General features: G+C 38.0%; 1 protein-coding gene across 1 annotated transcript; it reads right to left on the reverse strand.

Annotated features, from left to right (window-relative positions):
* Window positions 1-2,669: 2,669 nt before the first annotated feature.
* LOC107097373 (endochitinase A1-like) lies at window positions 2,670-11,701 on the reverse strand. Its single transcript, XM_015394506.1, has 7 exons — window positions 11,560-11,701; window positions 5,997-6,194; window positions 4,862-4,991; window positions 4,267-4,368; window positions 3,545-3,576; window positions 3,383-3,409; window positions 2,670-3,147 (listed from the first exon to the last, which is right to left on the reverse strand). Exons 1-7 carry the CDS (start codon window positions 11,699-11,701, stop codon window positions 2,873-2,875), a joined length of 906 nt encoding a protein of 301 aa, XP_015249992.1. The 3' UTR covers window positions 2,670-2,872.
* Window positions 11,702-12,773: the final 1,072 nt, after the last annotated feature.

Here is a 12,773-nt window from a genome sequence, read left to right on the forward strand (position 1 = left end):
GCAGTTCTTAGTCTTCATCACCTGCCTGCACGCTTTCCAGCACGTCGCCTCTTACAAGTACCAGCACTTTCAGATCTCACTCTCCTTCTGTGGGACCTCTAGAGTACAGTCTGCAAAGCCCACTGAATCAAACCCCTACAGATTCATGCTACCTCCCATTTACCTCTCAAGTAAGCAAATCAGTCATTTGTCATCAACCAACTCCTTCCTGATCAGTTTGCTTTCTCCCCTCAGACCAATTAGAAAATTCCTCTGACTTCCTGCAGTTCTCTGCTTCCAGATTCTTGTTGCTCTTGTAAATAAAACGTAAAAACTCTGTGTGATTCTGAATGTGGGACAGAGGTGTCATGTATTTAGTTGTAAGTAGACGTATAATCAGAAAAGTTATGAAAATGTTTTTTTAAGGTTGAAAATGTACTCAGTGTTGGTTTAAACATTTATTTAAGGATGAAGATTTCAACTCAGTGTTTCTGAGCAGGGTGGAGCTAGGGGGTGCTGTGGCAGGCAGATTATAGTTTTAAACATATGTATGTAGGTCTTCATGAAAATCTAAAGTTTGCTAAGTGATTTATTTGGAAGATACTAATACATTTACCTGTTGGCTCACCTATGTGCTCGTCCTCATTTTCACTTACCGGTGGTGAGTCTGACATAGTGGAAAAAATGTAAATCTTTGGGAAAGTAAGTTTGTTCAGGGATGTAAACTCAGGGGCGAAATGATCTTACGCATGCTCTTGCACGCATTTAATAGGCGTGCCCTCCAGGGAGCGGGTACAGGGTTGTGCATGTGCTTTTTATTTTTTAAGTGGAGAGGGTGGGTCTTTTCAAAATTCACAAATATCCTCTAATATACCTTTAAGTCCAATTATATTGCTATTTATCGGACTGTAAAATCTTAAACACATAGTTTCCTTCAGCTTTGGGACTGTTGTGTTTTTTCTTGTCCAGAACTTAAATTTACAAAAGCGTGTAAAACCAATTCAAGGATTTGTCATTTTCGCCTACAGCAAGAAGAAATTTTGTTAATGATGCTGTTATTTAAAGCCAATAAATTAAGTTTTAAAAAAATCCTAAAGGAGCCCTAAAAAAAAAAAAAAAAGTGTTTTTTTTTTCCTGAATGTGGGAATATCATGGCCAGGATTTTTTTTTAGAAGCGGTCAAGAACAGTGATGGCATTCAAAAAATATACAAAAACTACAATGTTAGAGATTTATGAAAGTTAGAGTTTATGTACATAATTATGGCATTATGTTTTGATTATTTAAATATGTAAACAATAATTTAAGCCATAACATTTAATCACTGTAAATGTGGAAAAGGATGGATTTAAACCCTGTAACAGAACTGAAGCAGAGTTGGTGTAAAAAAGATTAAGGGCGGATTTCATAAGATTGTTTTTGTTTCTGCTCCTTTTCATTCAAGATGCATTGATTTGGAAATATTTCTGTTTTTATGTGTATTTATTTTAAAGTCATTTTGAAGTTTTTAACTGCAAAGGACCACAGCTCAGATTTGACACAGGTCGGCCATGTCGAGGAAGGCCTCCCTACATGTCGTGTGCGCTAACCACCGCGCCACCGAAGCGTGCCCTTAAAGTCATGTTTTATTAAACAAATTTAATGAAATGGAAAAGAGATAAATTAAATCTTCCAATTATTTTTGATACACTATTAGACTTTCAGTTTTTATGCACCTTTAACCTGGAACAAACTCCCAGAAAACTGCAAAACAACAGAAATTCCTTTATGTCAAAGCTGAAGACCCAGCTGTTTAGAAGTGCCTTTGATTAGTAATCTGCTAATAAATCCAGATGAAAAGAAGATCTAAACAAAATATTGGATTATCACTCAAGTTTTTGATTATTTTTTTGCAATGATATAGAGGTTTTAATAATCGGCTGTCTATTTGTTTAATTTTTTTTTTCATTTCTGGACATTTCTTCAGATCGTTTTATGATATAAAGCTCTTTTGAATGCGTTGCCATTGTAATTTTCTATGGAAACACATTTATACTTACTTACTAAGCAGGAAGTACTGAAAGGTAATGGGATATGTTAAGATTTACTCCAAAGGTGAATATTTTATTGCCAGAGATAAATTATTAACCTCCAATGTTTCAATAAGTGTTAATTCACCTTTCATGGAAGGTTTTTAATTTCCGCTTCATTTTAATGTTTGGGGACTCTGCCTGTTGGGGGCTCCATTGGAATAATTTCCAGTAGCTTCCTCCTAATCATGTTGCAAAGCAGGCTTTTGTTCTCATTATTTTAAAGTCATTGGAGCAGTGTTACATAAGCTCATGTTTTCTTCCTTGGCTTGTTGAAAATGTTGCATCACTTGAAGGAGAACGAAGCCCGGAGTTCATCAAGCTCTCTGCAAGACGCTTTATTTAGAGATCATAGCTTTTTATTGTCTCTCCTGAATGAGAACAGACATACGGAGGTGGGGTGGAAACTATCATCAAACATCAAATACACAAAAGACATCAGAGCACACAGATGAGTCAGTCTCCCTGACATTACACTGTCTGAAAAAATTATTGTTTTCAGAGCTATAAAGGAGAAGGCGGGAGTCCAGGAAAACAATGAACAGGTTTGACCACCTGACCAATAAAACTAGCCTGCAAGAAAAATAAAAATGCAAAAAAAAACAAAAAAAACCTTTGCTATTCTCAAAATGAATGAACCTAAAGCACAACATTTGATGTAGTCAGACGAATTAGCCACAGATATGCAATTTTAAGTGATTTGGTGTTTTTTTTTATCTCAGTAACAGGCAAATATCCATAAAAATGCTTACATTTCAGGAAAACTGGATATTTATTTATGGTTAATAAAAACCTTTCAATATCAGTTCAGAATGTCAGCTTGTGTCAGTAACAAATCTGAAAATACTGGCTGGGTGACTTGACTGGGCTGATGTAGCTGGACGTCTCCTGCTCTGAGCTGTGGCTGGTTACGGTTTTCTGCAGGTTCAAGGTGAAGGACGGGGTTGATTTCTTTATCTGAGGCTGGATGCTCCTCTTGGTTGAAGGGGGCCCAGGGCCGGTCCCGGGCCCGCTGTGGGCAGGCATTGCAGACGCTGACTTGGCCTCCTCAGAAGACCCAGTCTTTCTTGCGAGGGGGCTCAGATAGATCTGCATAGTCACTAAGTTAAGTGGTGAAATGTGGTGAGGAGGCGGGGAGAATAAAGAGGGATTTATATGAAGGGACATTATAAAAGGGGGAGGGATTGAAAAGGCAAATGATTGGGGAAGGAAGTGAAGGGGGGGGAGGATGCACAAGTTATGGTATGAAATGAAAAATGAAAACCAGAAAGAAGAGCTCACACACAGTTCTATCAACTACACTGTTCGGTTATTGCTCTAAGAGACAGAGCCTACCTTTGCAGTGAGTCACCCGCCTTGTTCCTGCAACAAAACAGGAGGGAAAATAATTAGCCTGCCGTCCCTGTGGCATTAGTAAATCCTTTCTCTGGTTGTGGAGAGTCACTCTCTCTTTCCTGGCATTTTTCCATTCAGAAAATAAAAATCTGGTTTCCTTACCTACGCTTACAGCGGGCTCGCTGGACTTGTTGCTCCTGGAATATTGACATTTACAATTAGTAAGAGGAACAATACAGTAGTCATGTGTAAAAAAAAAAAATTGGTAAATGAGCATCACAAGATAAAACAACCAAAAACACATTAAAAGTTTTTCTTTAGGTGCTTCTTACAAAATTTTTCATTTCGTTTTAGTCTAATCTGAGCATCATCTCTCCTACATGGTTTGTGTCAAACTTTAAGCGATGCCTCCTACAGCTTTCTCCAAGCCACTCTTTCTTTATGCCAGAGTTATAATAGCTTTCCTGTTGACAGATTCTCCTACATGAGCTGTGGATCGTTGCTGCATCCCCCAGAGTCATCTGATTTTCTGATTAATCTTCCTCCCTCTATATCCAGTCACTTTGGGCGAAATGGAGAATGCAGTTGTGCTAGCTTTTCTTTAGAGGTATTAAAATAAAATGTAGTTGAATAAAAATGCACTCTTTCCCAGGCTTTGTGCAAAATGCTGTTTTCTAAATGTCATGTATCTTCTGTTCACACTTCATAACTGCATTTTACTTTGTGTTGATCCATTGTTTAAAATCTTGATAAAACACTCATTATCTGTGGGTGTAAAATGAGAAAATATCAGAAAGTTGGAGGAGCATGCATATTAAGCTGCAGGAGCCCTATAACTGAAGTAAAATTAAATCTTTGCCCTACTGCTGACTGATCAGTCTTACCCTTCGGGAGCTTTCTTGCAGACTGGGGCTGCAGCCGTTGGCCCCTTTTTTGTGGTTTTGCATGGACTGTCCTTCACACTACCTGGTGGGCTCCTTACACCACTAGAAAGAATAAAAACATATTTGATATTTGATTGAAATCCTTAGAAAAGATCATTACGAAATCAATTTGCTGCAATTAAGGATTCTTTTTTCATCTTGCATCATTGTAATTAGAAACTGAAAGCCTTAATTGAGTTTAGATTTACATCTCTATGTGTAATCATACCAGAACACCACAGACAGGGATTAAGGTGCCATGGAGAGAGAGCGTCAGGTTTTCTGACTGCACTATCTAATGTCAGAATCATTTGAAAGGTAATTGAGAGGAATTGGTTGCAGCTTTGATTTAAAGGCCAGTGCAGGGCTAATTATTGAGCATCCATGTGTGTCTCTGAGATAATGAAGGGTGTCTGCTGATTGCAACTTCTATAATGAAACACGAAGCTTCACACTGATTAGGGTGCTTTCCCATCAACGGTGTCTGTAGCAGCTTCCTCTCTTGTCTAATTGAGTTCATCATTGTCTGCTCAGAAGGAAGGAAATGAGCAGCTACCTTAGAGGTGGCGTAGGGCTGTAGTTCCTGGCTGTGGCACTGGAGGGCACTGTTGAGCTCTTTTTGAGGGTTGAAGCACTGGATGACACCATGGGGGTCCTGGTGGGCAGAGCCAGGGAGACAGGCCTGGCTGTGGAAACATAAACAAAGAAGTCAGAGTCACTCCCAAAGAAGAAGTATTAACGTCATTTGTAATCATAAGTATTTGCACATTTCAAATTGAAGTTGTAGAGAGAAATACATTGTTCTAACTTTTAAAATTTCAAAATAAAGTTACACCGCTTCAAATAGTTGATTATACTTTTTTTTAAAATACCATCATACAGAAGACATCATGTTTCAGCAACTGTTTGACTTCCTAATTTATTTACTACTGTTTAGTCCCTCCAGGAGGTTATTTTAAGATTATTTCCTAAATTGACTGGTTTCACAGGCATATTGGTCAGTATTTTTATTCACAGTTGAACATATTCTTTAAGCTTCTTACTGTAATATAATCTAACAACAAAGTTAAAATTGCTGCATATGATTTTTAACACGTTTACTATTAAAAGGACAAATAATATTGTCACTTGCTCAAAATAGCAACTTTTCACAGATAAGTTGTGAGGAGTCATCAAAGTGTGAAAGAGGAATTTTATATTGATCATTAAAGTTATTACTTCTTACATCTAGATCAACAGAAATATTGAAGAAAATTTTTCCTTTTAATCCTTTTTCTCCTGTGTCTCTTTTACATATAATTATCCAGTCTGTCCTTTTGCAGAAATGTACAACTCTTTTATTTAGTTGTTTTTTTGTCTAAAATATAGCGAGGTCACAGTCTGATATATCCATTATTGTCACTACTAAATACTGGAGAAGGGAACCTGAAAAGTAATTTGATTGAAATGCATCATTCATAAAGGACACAGAAAATCAACAAATTTTTTATCATAAGTCTATAATCTAACCATGTTTTTTTTGTTTTAACTGGAGCTCTCTTTTCTTAATGATAGACAACTAAATAAAAAAGCTCACATACATCATATTGAAAACTGTTCACAAGTGCTTATCAATAGTGAAACGTTTGTTCATTATTATTGATAAGCTTTAAACTCTTCAGTTTAAAGACCAATCACAGATCTCTGCTCACCTTTGGCGCCTGGTGTTCTCCTTCCTCCAGCTGCGGTAGCTGCCGCCTGGTGCTCCTCAGAAATGTTGAGCCTCTTGAGAACATCAGCCAGTGCCAGCTTCAGCAGCTGGATCTCATCCTCCTGCATCTGCATCCTTTGCTCCAGGTATGTGAGCCGGTCGGCCACGTCCAGGCCGCTGGCTGCAGAGCTGCGGTCATCTGAAAGGCACAGAGGGAATTCAGAATGTGAATGATGGATTTTCTCTCGATATCTCTGGGTTTTGAACCTACAAATTGAGAGTTTCAAATACACCAATGCAAGATTTATTGCTATCATTTTCTATCACATTACATAACAAGTAAGACAAGATGGCTACTGCACTACAAAGAGCATGTGTGAACATCTAAAGCCTTTCTCTGTTTTTGCCTCATAAAGTACAAATCTGCAGAGATTATTCTAAAGGCTTTGATTAAAGATTAATCTGGGTAAAATGACAAAAAAAATTCAATATTTTGTCAGTAGAAAAAGGGAAAGACTAATAAAATTTATAATTCACGGCCATGTAACAGATGTCTGCACAATAATGTCCCAAAACTGTTGGACAACCCGGATCATCCATATTGCCATCATGCAACACAATGTAAACAACAATAAAATCAAAGCAATATCCAGCTAAAAAAAGGTATTAATTGTTGCAGTGTTTCTGTCATAAAATCCTTCTTAATTGTTTTTCTAACAGCATCACCAAAGGAACAATGGTTCATAGTTTGGTACCATAACAGCTGCTGGATGCTGATGACAAGCTAGGGTATCTTTGCTGGTCTCTGGCACCGTCTTCAACCTGCCCAGACGTCCTCCTCCTCTTCTTCTCTTCTCGCGTACAAACTCTTTCAGTTTTCTGTGCTCCTCTGGCCCTTATCAGGTATCCCCGCTCCGCCTCCATCTGATTTTCCAGGCTCTTCTAGGATCGCAGTTCTTTCACTCCATTCATACCGTTTCCAGAGATTGCTTCTTACAAGGTGTTCAGTTTCTATTATCCAAATCGACAGTTTCTGTTCCTGGCTCCCTCTTGGACACTATGTTGATTTATTGAGGCTTTAAGCCTCCAGCTCAGGATGTGTGCCTATAAAGGTGGGGGTTGGTAATGCTTTAAAACGTCCAATTCGCCCTTAATTGTCTCTGCCCATGTGTATGTGGACTCGCATGAGCATGATTGCATGTGGATGTGTATGGGAGTGCAGAGTACAATGTTAATCCCAATCCCAATGTTAATCTCTTTGACTCCGCCCACACAGATAATCCCATGTCAATATATGAGGGGAGGAACAAAGTAGAAACCTCAGGGCTTGATTTGAAAATGAATATTGAAGCTTTAGACAACATAAAGGTTTACATTGAATTTACTTTGCAAAAAAGATCATGAGGGTTAGAAATTATAATGGAGAATGTGTAAAAATAGGAATTATTGTTCCTTTCAGCAAGATCTAAATCAAGAAAAAGTTGGTTATCTGTAGTTCTATGTCACCATGGTTCTCAAACTGTGGAGTGAGTGCTGCTGGTGGTACGTCTGCTGTTAATGTTACCCTACAGATATTTTAGTATTATCTGCTGTATTGCAGTATTAACTGCAATATAAAGTCAGTTGATTCTGTTAATTTTCCATTTTCCAAATGTAAACATCTGAGTAAAAATAGGTAGTTGCATATAGCAGAAAATATTTTCTTTTGCATTACGTTCTTTATGTTTGACACAACAGACTGAAAAAGTCCAAATTCACCTACTGCTGAACTACTGTTTGAAAATGCCAACCCAGATTACAGTTCTGGAAGAATTAGTTGCTTGTTTTGGTGGTATTGTTATAAAAAGTTTCACTTTAATAAAGAGAAAGTTTGGTTCTCTGAAAACTTCATTAACTATGTGGATCAGTGTCCTGAAATTTACATTGTGAAGTACAATGACCAGATGTCCCCAGGAACAGTCCCAGATTTGGACCACCTGTTCACAGCTAAACCTGTCCCTGGAAAGGTACCTGATTTTTACCGTTGTTTGAAAGGGAAAGTGTTTCGTGTGGACTGTTAGTACAGTTGAAAGAGCACCTGAGCAGGTTGTGTGCAGAAACAGCTGTTAGCTAGCTGTCTTTTGTTAACATAAATATGAGGGGGAAAAAAATAAAAATAATAGACGTCTGGGGCTTTGGGCTCCCCGGCGCTCGCCTCAGTGCTCTGGAGGGACGTGTCTTCGGCTCTTCACAACCACTATTGAGCATTTTTCCTTTAGATAAACTAAACAAGTGCACTCTCACAAACAATTACAGGTTCTTGTTTCCAGGTACTTAGAGATTAACTTCCATACAGAAAGCATATATTCTTATATTTAGCTACCACAGTATACATGTCAGATTAAATAATACTACTTATACTTCAGCGATAGTATCTAGGTGTTACTTATTGTATCTCTTATAGTATATCCATTGGTTTACTGTTCTTTTTACATCTCTTTGCAGGTGATGAAGCAGACTGAAGATGTTTTATTGCTATCTCCCTTTTATCTCCTCTTTCTTTAATCTTTTCTCCTTTTTTCTGTTTTTTTTTCCTTTCCTGTTTTACTTACATTGCAGTGTCCATATAATCTGTAAAACTCCCTACATGATTTATAATAAAGCTATTTATATGGATAAATCAAGCGGAACACTATGGCAATAGCCGTACTGCTCCACTTGTGAAAGTAAAATCTGCTGGGCTCTTTTTGGCATCAAGACAATTATTCTTATTGCCACATTGCCAGACAGGACACTGTTAAAAAAAGAAAAAGAAAAAAAAAAAAGATCTGCATGATGAATGATGATATTAAGTAAGTTTTAGTAAGTTCTCATGGTGTACTTTCTAATGTTTTTGGAAAGGAATATGATTATATTATGTCAGTATATTATGGCGGTTCTAGACCAAATGTACCAGAGGCCAGGAGGGGGCCAGCGTCTTTTCATGGGGGCACAGAAAAGCATGAACTAAAAAACAAGGCAAGGGATTCAAATATATTAAGATAGCTGCATGAGGTGAAATTTCAATTCAGTTAGGTTTTATTAAAATTCTATGTCTAATTAGGTCAATATACATTCAGAATTTCACATATTTTTGACTTAAATTGAGTTAAAATAACTGTTTTCTATCAAAATTCAGCTGTAAAAATTAGAGTATTTTTATTTTATTGGTCTTGGAACAAAAAAAATTTAGCAGATGAAAACTGGGATCGTATCTCAATACCACTGAAGCTATCACCTTATTGTTTAGAACTAATTAATAAAACAGAACTTGTAAAAAAAAAAAAAATTATCCATAGGACCTATCAGTAACCATGTCTGTTCCAGTGCATATAATCAATAGAATTTCTTTGAGTTTTATGTCTTCAGTACGGGGGCCATAACAGGGGCCAGGACATGATCTACAGGGGCACTGGCCCCCGTTGGCCCCTGTGTAGAACCGCCCATGAGAAGAGGAGCGAGGGAAGACTGATAGAGAGCAGATGAGGACAAGGCAGAGAAATCTACTTAGAAGTATAATGCAGAGGGCAGACAAAAATCAGAAGAGGGCTAGAAATAATCTCAGTAACCAGCCAGACACACCTGGATTAATCAGCTTTTCCAGTAATGAAAGACAGGAAACAAAGGCTGCTGAATTTCAGGAAGTAGTGGAGCTGTGCATAGAACAATAAACCTGCTTCTTTGAGATGCATATGCATCTGATGTGGTCAGTCGTCAGTTGATAGTAATAAATATATTGTAATAATTAGTATAATAGTAATGAAACCTGGTACAGTAATAAATAGATCATCCTTTACCTGCTGGATTGGCCGCTACTTGTTTTTGATTCATGTTAACATAGAAAAACCTAATTCTCATAGGTATGTACATGTGAACAGAAGGAATGTTTGATATATTTAAAGAGGTGGAGGATCTATGTCTCCACAGACAGCCAAAGGCAAAGGCTAAGTGTTGGGGAAATCTTTGGATATGCATTTCCGTTTTTTCTTTTCCTCATGTCACTCTCTCTTTAGAGCTCCTTAGGCCCCACAAAATTGGAAAGCCCTGGTAACCCCCCATGACCACTCCACTCCTACCCCTTTCCTCTAGAGGCATTCCTTGTTTTTTGTCGCTAAAATATTAATAAATATGTAAAAGTAAATGAAGCCAATACTGTCCCAGTTTCCTACTTTCAGCTTGACGAGATGCATTTCTTTTTTTTTCTACAAGCTGGAAATATCCCCAGATTTGATTTCAAAAATCTGGTTACCTTACTGTGCAGGAGCTTGTTAGCTAAATTGGTTTTAGTTGTGCTCTTTAAAGAAAGGCTGAATAATAAAGGTGAAAAAATAATAAAGCAATAAATATTTTAAAGCTTAATTTAAAACCCAGATGCAGCTTTGCAAGAAACACTAGCTAAAAATGTCGGCTAAAAACCAACTTGTTTGTTTGTGAAGTCGTCTAGCTTCAAACATTTGCATCATCCTACATTTTAGAAATCTTTTGCATCTTTTGGTGCTACTTTTTAAACATAACGCGTTTTTCCTCCTAACAATCATAATCTGCTGTTAGTGAGGACATGAAGCATTGAGCCAGCAGTAATCTGCCTCTCACTGAGGACCGTGATCCTCTGTCAGCTCGTGATCTCCTGTGTCTCCTCCTGTCCTGGCCATGACTTCATCCTCGTGCCACATCCATACACTCCATATGGGATTGGGATTAGAATAGCACAATAATCCTGGTGCTGTAAAAGAGAATTAGCAAAACCCCAAGCTCAAACCCTGCACTAACTTAGCAGCAAATAATACATAGTCAGGTCTCTTGGATTTATGTCCTCCGAATGTAATCGTAGACTCATAAATTAAGTGCATTCAGGTTTCATACATCTGTTTTTGAAACGTTAAATGTTAAGAAAGAGACATAACGGCTTGTTTTAATCTCTGTCTGCAGATGGTATTGTTTAAATGATAGAACAGCATCTGCTAAAATACTCTGCAAAAACAGACACACTGACGCTAGTTGTGCACAATCATCCTTCATTTATCACTGAAATGAATCCCTGCAAGGAAAATGACACACTGCAAAGCCTGTTCATCTGAGTCACATCTACATTCATTGAGTGTGGGGTATGCAACCAATACTAAGCATCATTTAAGTGATATCAAATATTTCAAGGGTGCCATTATTCCTACTGACTTACATTATGCAAGGAACATAATTCTTAGAGTATTTTTAAAGTTTGGTGTAAAGAGGATATTTACTTATAGGGATTTGAATTTCAGCAAATAAAATTTGTTTTTAATCTTTCATAGTCATGTATTTTCCTATTTTTTAGTTATTTTCCTTTGAATGAAACAGATATTTAATAAACCAAACTTAAAAAATAAAAAAAACAAGACAACAGATTGGTTTGAGCCACGTCTCCGTGCACACCTCTGAAGAGCTGTAAAACAGATTAAATTGACTGATCTTTTATCCCGCAATGGGTGCAGAGTAAGGGACCACCTGAGTTTATCTGAACTGGTACATTTTTAGTCATCTTTTACTTTAAACTCCCACCTTTTTACCTGTCATGAAATCAGTGTCACTGTGATAGCTCTCCTTTAGAGAAGGTCTTCTCAGCAGGCTTTGGGCCGTCTCCTCCATCTGCAGACTGTGGTTATCCATCTCCTCCATGTGTGCGTCTCCTTCTGCTGTGACTCCTTGCATGGCCCAGGCTGAAGGTGTGAGTGTATTTTGGTCTAAACTTCCCTGCAGAGCTGATTCACCGTCCCCAGTCACCCAGCTCTCCCCACCTGCTGCTTTCCCTCCCTCACCTAATATCCTGTAAGGACTATGTGAGCAGGGTGATGTCACTCAAAGGACAGATTAAAGACCGGGTAATCTACCTGAAGCTCAAGGGGAGGACAGGAGTGTGCAGGAGTCTTTATTTTTTTTTCATTAGGTCGATAAAAAACAGCGATAAGGATCAAAGTGTCACATTTAAGGTGCTAAAATTCCTGGCTACTGCTTCATAGGAGACAACTCAGTACCTGACCTCTGTCCTGAAGAAAAACATACTCCTGACAGAGAGGGGCTGGAGAATCTGCTGTTGCATGCAAACTTACAGACAAGCACTAAATTAAACTCCCAAAAAGCTTACGTGAAGCTGCCATCCGGTGTGGTCAGCCAGGGCCGACTGTAAGGATGATGAGATCCACAGATTAGCAAGCAGAATTTGATTAATTGCAGTCATCAGGAAGACAATAAGCCGGATGTGGTAATTAGCCTAACAGGGGAAAGAAACAGCACTAGATGAAAGCTAGTTAGGTGATTACATTTGCCCCCCCATTGTTTTTGTCTATTTTGCATTTTGCTGGATCGATTCTTCTTTTAGCAGATTTACCTGTTTGCTGACGTATCAAGACTTAGCAAAGGAAGTTGTCGATTCATGAGAATGAAAGCATGATAAATACGTTGTCTATGCGTTGATACAATTCTAAGGTTTCCAGTTCCTCAAATGCTCGTTTTCTCTCCCCCATTATTAATGTCCCTTTTCTTAAGTCATCTTTTTCTGTCAGACTTCCTGTCGAGTCAGTTCTCATTTCGCACTGGGAGAGGAGGTTTTTTTTCTTCCAAACATAATCCAAGACTGTGGGGGGTTTTAGTTAGTTTAAAATGTTTAACTTCAATTATTTTTTTTGACATCTTCTGTGGAGGATTAGTCTAAAACGGTGCATAATTGAGGTGTCCTTTGCACCCAAGTCAACACACACAAAAGTATTTCACCCAAATTTTAAGA

This window comes from Cyprinodon variegatus, unplaced genomic scaffold (genome assembly GCF_000732505.1).
Source record: "Cyprinodon variegatus isolate N-32 unplaced genomic scaffold, C_variegatus-1.0 Scaffold25, whole genome shotgun sequence".
Taxonomy (NCBI): Eukaryota; Metazoa; Chordata; class Actinopteri; order Cyprinodontiformes; family Cyprinodontidae; genus Cyprinodon; species Cyprinodon variegatus.

What these genes read in the sequence shown, in the direction of transcription:
- LOC107097373 (XM_015394506.1), bottom strand. Translation starts at nt 11,701, where the DNA reads ATGCAAGGAGTCACAGCAGAAGGAGACGCACACATGGAGGAGATGGAT. An exon ending in TGCAAGAAAGCTCCCGAAGG is followed by an intron (nt 3,577 to 4,266) that starts GTAAGACTGATC and finishes ATATTCCAGGAG; the next exon opens with CAACAAGTCCAGCGAGCCCG. An exon ending in CGAGCCCGCTGTAAGCGTAG is followed by an intron (nt 3,410 to 3,544) that starts GTAAGGAAACCA and finishes GTTTTGTTGCAG; the next exon opens with GAACAAGGCGGGTGACTCAC.